This window comes from Vespula pensylvanica, chromosome 3 (assembly GCF_014466175.1).
Source record: "Vespula pensylvanica isolate Volc-1 chromosome 3, ASM1446617v1, whole genome shotgun sequence".
Lineage (NCBI taxonomy): Eukaryota > Metazoa > Arthropoda > Insecta > Hymenoptera > Vespidae > Vespula > Vespula pensylvanica.
In genome coordinates, this window is record NC_057687.1 from 5,552,686 (window position 1) to 5,560,606 (window position 7,921).

The following is a 7,921-nucleotide window of genomic DNA, read 5'->3' on the forward strand; positions in this document are numbered from 1 at the left end:
GCAATAATAAGAGAGGAGAGAACAAACGAATGACCCGCACACACACATTTAGCAACGAGATAAACTTTCTCTTTCCACATGCCTTAAGTAGAGAGAAAGAGAGAGAGAGAGAGAGAGAGAGAGAGAGAGAGAGAGAGGAGAAGAGAGAGGGGGGGAGAAAGAGAGAGAGAGACGCTTAAAATCTTTTCATTTCTTTCTCCCTCTCTTTCTCTCTAAATTTCTCTTTCTCTCTCTCTCTCTCTCTGTCTGTCTCCTTCCTCTTTTCCTTCTCTCCACCTCCATCCATCGTCATTTCTCTTATAATCACCTTCTTCCTAATTTCATCTCATCTCATCTCATCTCATCTCATCTCATCTCATCTCATCTCATCGATGATTTTAACGCGGTGAAGTTCGCGTGGTTGTGTACTATGATACATCGTATAGAGAGATATAACGTTACGATTCGTAGATAATATACATATTACACATACATACACGGGATGCAGAGAAATTGTTAATAATAATAAATCGTCTCGTCTGTTTTCTTACTCACGGTTTTTAAACGATCAGCTCGAGGCCGCACGCGCGAACGTATTGTCCGTAGCCCGATGAGGAAGAAGAAGGATGATGATGATGATGATGACGATGATGATAACGATGATGATAATGTTGATGATAACGATGATTATGCTGATGATATCGATGACGATGATGATATCGTAGTTGTCTCTCCCGCTGGGAGCCGCGATAGACGACCGTCTCCGGCGGTCCGTGGATCTTTGGATATCAGGCTTGGACGTTGAGTATCATCTTAAGATGATTCGAAATATCATTGTTACTTCTCCTTTCAGACCGCTGGCAACTATTGATGAATCTGTTATTGGTCCAATGGCTTGGTGGTTTAGGGAGACTCGCTGGTGATGGCGGTTCCGAAAATTTGGCGCCAGCGTAAAAGCTGTTAGTAGGGCTACCCCTTGGACTGCTGATACTATCGTATCGCAATGGCGAATTTCTAGATGTTTTACCGCTACATGGCGGACTGCAACTAAGTCTACCGGTGCTGCTGTTGCTGCTATTGTTGTTGTTGTTGTTGTTGTTGTTCATTCCATTTTTACCATAACGTCCGCCACTGCTATGAAAGAACGGGGAAGATTTCACCGAATTCGAGCGATGATGCCTCTTTCCACCTGTATTAGGTGAGCCCTGTCGCTCGACCTTGTCGTTCAACTTTGGTGCCGAATTCGTCATGATTTCGACGAGACGAGACGATGCCTTTTCTCGATAGCGTTCTTTTTTCCTCTTTCTCTTTCTCTCTCTCTCTCTCTTTCTTTCTCTCTCTATCACTTTCCTATTTTTTCTCGACCCGTCTAAGAAACGAATTATTATCTCTGATATATCACATTTATTGTAAATTATCGACTAAAATATTTATATATTATATATATATATATATATTTAAGAAAATGTATGAAACTAGTTTCATTAATTATATAAAAATTATACGAAAGGGTTGTTACAAGAATACGACAATAAAAGATTGAGAGTATCAAAAAATAAAAACATGGACGTTCACGAAATGTATAAGCGAGGAATACTTCTCGAGAGGTTAACTGAATAATGAATAATGACAAAATATGTACGAATCCAATGAAAAAAAAAGAATGGAAGAAAAAATAAAAATAAAAAAAAATAAGAAAAAGGGGATGATAAAGGGAGGAGAATTATAGTACATGCATATACATATATATAGCTTACCGTTCTTAGTTTATCGCGGGTCGCTTCTCCCGAGGTGAAAGCAAGCAAGCAAGCGCAGGCAGGCTAGCTAGCTAGCTGGCGTCTCTCTCTTTCTCTCTCTATCTCTCTCTGTCTTTCTCTTCTATAGCGTCCGTATCCAGCGATTTTTCTAACTGCGCAATAACTCTGTATCCAGGGCAGAGGGGAATAGGGGATCGGTCGGAGGAAACGCGCGGCGTAACAAACGTGACGATGTGTTGTGATCTAGTACGTATAGTAGAAGTGTAATAGTGTAATAGTAGTAGTAATAGTAGTAGTAGTAGTAGTAGTAGTAGTAGTAGCAGTAGTAGTGTAGTAGCAGTAGTGCGATGGCTGTTGATGTTGGTAGTAGTGGGGCACCCTGGGAAGCTTCCGTTTAGCGCAATGCTACCTCGGACTGGTTGTTTCGAATTTCTTCGCGGTCCTCCCTTTTCGCGTTCTTTGCGAATTTGGCCACATTCGGTGACCGTTGGTCACCTTTCGAGCAGAAACCTGACTTCTTTTGCTTCCAAAAACAGAATCCAACCGAACGGTGGTGACGCACAAACACACTCACGGCAGAGACACAACCGACTATTTTTTTTCTCTTGATAGTTCTTCTCCGCTTTCTCTCCACTCGTTCCGTCTTCTTCTCCTTCTTCTTCTTCTTCTTCTTCTTCTTCTACTCCTACTCCGACTTCACTCCCACTTCCACGAATCGCAGCTGGAGAAGCGAAAGATGGCGGACGCGACTTGTTTGTTTTTCACACACGTCGCAATTAAATTCTCTCTCTCTCTCTCTCTCTATCTCTTCACCAGATTGCGAGAGATTTTAACAATCGTCGTCGACAAAGAGACAAAGAGACGAAGACGACGAAAACGTTTTCTACGCACTGTACTCGTCCTTTTTCACCACCACCACCACCACCACCACCTCCTCCTCCTCCTCCTTCTCCTCCTCCTCCTCCTCCTCCTCCTCCTCCTCCTTCACCTTTCTCTATGCTCGCCCAAAAATTCGCGAATCTCTCGAAAGATATCGCGAAACGGATAGATCAGGGACAATCCCGTCGCCTAGCGGTTAACAACGTACGCCGACTACGTAAAACGCGTCGATCGTTTTCTTGAAATTTCTTAACCCCTTCAGGCGTTCTCGCACGACGAACACAACAACGACGACGACGATACTCTCTCGATCTCGTCGTAATCGTCGTTGATTACGCGTGTGTCCCTCCGAATGTTTAAGACGTCCAGGAAAAAAAGTATGTCAAGTCTTTTATTTTTTTTTCTCTTTTTTTTTCTTTTTTTTTTCTTTTTTTTCTTTTTTTTTTTTTTTTTTGTTGAGTTCTTTTTTTCACGACGACGAAACACACCGCACTAAAATCTCGTTGGTCTTTCTTCACTATCTTCCGATCTCGGTCTCTAGCTCCGAATTTAAAAACAAAACTTTTCCGCCTACGCCTCTTTACACACTTCTCTTATTCTTCTTTTTCTGTCTCGATTACGCGATATCCTATCCCGTTCGCTGCAAGCAAATACTTGCCCTACACGCGCACAAACTATCCTCTCCCGGCGCTATTTCTTGCCTTTGTGACGGTAAAAGAAGCCTGCACCGAGAAATCATCAACGATGCCACTTCCCCACTATTAACTCGTTGACGAATGCATGAGGCGAATGCAAGTCACGTGATTGGGGACGACCAATCATAATAGCCGAGCATCAAGCGTTTCCGGCGCCATTAAGCATGCGCGTTCGTTAAAAGAGTCGAAAATTTTCTTACCGAAAAGATTTTTATTTTAAGACCGTCTCTATCTCGTTTGTCCTCATTTTCTTCACTCGAAACGCTAATCAAACGTTCTATCTTATCAAGAAATCGTTCGACTAGACACCGCTGCTTTGTGTCGCTCTAACGATCCAAATGTGCGACAGCGTTGATTGGTCGAACCACTACGAGGCGCGACCACTCGTATCGCTTGATCGAAACCCACGAAGGTGCACCTTTGTTCTCCTTATTTTAATGAGATTCACTTGGATTCGGTCTCTCAAAGTATTCATCGTACTGCCAAAGACGTAGGAATATTAAAAACTATACATACGTATATCTGCTTTTAATCATCGATATTCTCGACTCGTCATCTTTCCTGTTACTTAATCTCTTCCGAAAATAAAATATCTAGAAAAATCTTTCGTAACATCGAGACATTTCATAGATATCTCTCTTCACGGATAATCACGGATAATACTACCAACAATTCGTCTATTCCTTCTAGATTTTATAAAAATATTAAAGAACAAGAAATTCGTTACTTATCATCAATACAATTTACGCGATATATTTATCTTAACATCTATCGATAAAAAAGCTTCTCCGGTGAACGGTAAGTGCTGCCATCTTCGATGCATGTGATCTGTTTGGTAAATGACGTCAGAGGCGAGAAAGAGACAGATGTAAAGGATAAGCGAAGATAGGAAAAAGTAAGAGAGAGAGAGAGAGAGAGAGACAAAGCGAGAACGAGAGTGAGAGAGAGAAAGAAGGAGAATGTCCGATAAAAGGTGGTGCGTCGCGGAGGACGTTAGGAGGGAGAGCGAGAGCGCTTAAACGAGAGGGACTCGTAGAGTCTACGACGACATAAAGACGATCGAAGGGGGGTATTGTAAAAACGGAAGTTCCTTTGGATAGCTTAGGATCTGAAACTTTTTCGGCCGGCATAAAATTATCGTTGCCGTCGGTGACGTCGTCGTCGTTGTTGTTGTTATCGTCGTCGTCGTCGTCGTCGTCGTCGTCGTCGTCGTCGCCGTTATCGTCGTTGTCGTCGTCATTGTCGTTGTCGTTGTCGTTGTCGTCGTCGTCGTCGTCGTCGTCGTCGTCGTCGTCGTGTCTGTTTTGCTTCTATCGCACGATTTCGCGACGATGGGCGGGGTCGGAGACGCGAGGTCGTGCCTCCTCCGGTCGAGTGAGAGACATGGAGCGACCTCAGTGTAACCAGTGGCTGAGCTGCACGAGCTGTTCGGCCATCGCCGACCATCGTCGTCGTTGTCGCCGTCGTCCTCGTCTTCGTCCTCGTCGTCGTCGTCGTCGACGTCGTCGTCGTCGTCGTCGTCGTCGTCGTTATTGTTTTTGCGAAACGAGCGAAAAAATTCAGCTATGACGCCGATCCGAAAGCCCAGATTTTCTCGGTGAAAAAGAAGGTAGGAGATATCCCAGCCAACATTTACGACGCGCCATGCTCTCTTTTCTTGTTCTTCCTCTTTTATCTATTTATCTGCCTGTCTGTCTATTTAACTATCTATCTATCTATCTATCTATCTTTCTATCTATCTATCTGTTTCTCACACGTAACATCCGTATTATATATACATAACATACATCATATATATATGCATATATATATATACGCACACATACACGTATTCTCTTTGTTCTATCCGTCTCTGTCTATCTGGCTCGTCTCCCATATTCTCTCGCTCGCTTGCTCGTAAGTAAGTAAGCAAGTAAGCAAGTAAGCAAGTAAGCAAGCAAGCAAGCAAGCAAGCAAACAAGCACGTAAGCACGTATCGTCTTTATCCGGCATCGACGATGTGCCGTCTCGCTCGTCTCGCAACTTTTTGGCAAACCTCGCGAAAGCGGCTTTCTCTCTGATGGCCGATCCCCTATATCATCCGTCAGATCGTCCCTTCTTTTCTTCCTCTCTTTTAACCAAAACCCAAGTCGGATGATCTACTCTCTTTTCTTTCCTTCCCTTTCACGGCGACCGCAATGATCGCTCGAAAAACATCTTTCATTTTCACCGACTCTTTGAAGCTGTGAGAAAGATAGTAGAAAGAAGAAAGAAAGAGAGAGAGAGAGAGAGAGAGAGAGAGAAAGAAAGGAGGTTACATAGGAGGGATGTCACCGTGCATTCGACGGTGCGGCACCTGTGAGTGCTGCACCTTCCGATTCTTCCTTGTTTTTCTTCTCCCCACTCCTACCTCATCCCCACCACAAAGACCTAACCTCCTTCCTTCCTTCCTTCCTTCCTTCATTTCTTCCTTCCTTCCTTTACCCCTCTCCCACACGTAAACACAATGTCACGCGCGCACTCTCCTCCTCTCTCTCCCTCTCCCTCCCTCTCTCTCTCTCTCTCTCTTTCTCTTCCATGCGTATGTACGTGCGCGCGCGCACGTCGATCGTAGAAAACACACGACTCGCGCTCGTACAGCCCCGCACGCACGTGTCCTCGGCTTTAAATCGCGCTTTCGAACCTCCTCTTTCTCCTCCTCTCCTCCTCCTTCTTCTCCTTCTCCTTCTCCTACTCCTACTCCTTCTTCTCTTCGGTCTCCTCTTTTTCTTCCTTCCTCCTTCTCCTCTTCCTCCTTCCGTCCATTCTCTCATCCCTCCTGCGACTATCTTCCTCTACTCTGCACGGACTCGGGTTATCGCGCTTCACGCTCCGCTCCACGAGAATCGGAGTCGAGACACCACGAATGGACGAGTCTTTCCATGCGAACCCTTCTACAGTATAACTACTCTTCTCCTCTCCTCTCTCTCTCTCTCTGTCTTTCTTTTTCTTTCTCTTTCTCTTTCCCTCTCTCTGTCTTTCCTTCCCCTCTCCTATGTATATAGTATATATCTTTTCTTTCTTATGGCTTTCAACATTTTTTTATTGGGAATTATGTTACGTCCGTGCGAATGAAGATCATCTTAATCTACCAATTTGATCTCTCTCTTTCTCTCTCTCTTTCTCTCTCTCTCTCTCTCTCTCTATCTCTATCTCTATCTCTATCTATCTATCTATCTATTTCTTTCTTTCTTTCTTTTTCTTTTTTTATTGTGATATTGGTATTCATCGAAATAAAGTTAAGAGATCAGGGTACCCGTAGAAAACTACGACATACATACGTAATATCGAATAAAGATCAAAGTTTCATAAACTAATGTATTCTCGTCGGGCTTACATCGACATTGCTCTCACTACAGGCAAGATCCTAGCTATCGCAACGCTGTTGCGATCGATTATACGTCTACTAGGTAGACTAGATATAGTAGATGTACGATAGCGAGCTTATCTTTATTGTGTGCCGTGACATCGACTCTAATATATACATACATACACACATACACACACACATATATATATATTATATATATTATTCTAATGAAATTATCCAAATGATTCTCTTCTGATATAAATTACGATAAAAAAAAAGTGATAATATCGGTGAAATTATTTAATGCTTTCTCGAAATCGAATTGTCAAGAATAGTAAGTAACATACACCTATATAAACGTATACGTATATACGCATATAAATAAGTAGTCGTACTTGAAAGAGTAAACTCCTTTTGTTTAAGACTTTGTACCAGACTCAGTGTTATTATATGGCAGTATAACGTCAGCCAAGAAAGTTGCACGAAGCGATAAGGTGAATGCGAATCAGCCCGGATATCTGTTGTAAAGCGAGCCACGCTAGTTCCACTCGGTAGTTTCATGCACGTTGCTCATAGGGGAGCCCGATAAGAGATACCACGCTTTCATACGCATTCGTGTATGTGTGTGTGTGTGTGTGTGTGTGTGTGTGTGTGTGCTCACGCGCGTTTGTGTAGACATACATAGGTACACACACTCGCGCGACAATTACACCCATACATACATCTCTGAGTAACATCTCAACATAGATTTTCAATTTTCGACATATTTTATTATATTGATTCATTATTTAGCGTCGAAGAAGCTCGGTAATTCGTGTGACATTATTAAGAGCTTTTCAAAGATTGTCACTCTTGATTTAAGTCAAAAGCACTATGATCCGAGATAAATCCGATTTTACGAAGGGGTTTCCTTACCCTTTCGACGATAATTGCACATTCATGCCAACTGAATCGATGTCCTTTCACGATACGGTACGAATTCATGGGAGAATGTAAATCAATTCTTCTTCAATTGATTCGAGTACTTGAAGGAATTGTCATTGTAAGCTTGGTAAAGCATTAGGCTGAACGAGTAGTAGTTCAAAAGAGTTTGAGAGTAATCATTTTTTCAGAGAGATATCGTTCGTAGGATATTTTCCTATTTGAAATCTTCCCATAAATCAATGTATCATGTAGGTATAATTAGTATATTATTATTATTATTATTATTATTATATCTTTTGTTTTTTATTTTATTACACTTTACATATCAGATACTTCATTCCATCGTATGTGCGGATACA

General features: G+C 42.5%; 2 protein-coding genes across 2 annotated transcripts in view; one reads left to right on the forward strand and one right to left on the reverse strand.

The window, feature by feature from the left end:
- Positions 1–209: 209 nt before the first annotated feature.
- LOC122627903 (proline-rich nuclear receptor coactivator 2) lies at positions 210–2,659 on the reverse strand. The gene is made up of 2 exons (XM_043809525.1): positions 1,737–2,659; positions 210–1,348 (listed from the first exon to the last, which is right to left on the reverse strand). The coding sequence occupies exon 2, from the start codon at positions 1,227–1,229 to the stop codon at positions 768–770; it is 462 nt and encodes a 153-aa protein (XP_043665460.1). The 5' UTR covers positions 1,230–1,348; positions 1,737–2,659; the 3' UTR covers positions 210–767.
- A 1,888-nt stretch (positions 2,660–4,547) lies between these two features.
- LOC122627890 (RING finger protein 44) overlaps positions 4,548–7,921 on the forward strand; it is a 33,890-nt gene continuing 30,516 nt past the window's right edge. Inside the window, exon 1 of the mRNA XM_043809509.1 lies at positions 4,548–4,919. The gene's annotated coding sequence lies outside the window, so the exon portion shown is untranslated. The remainder of the gene's footprint in view (positions 4,920–7,921) is intronic.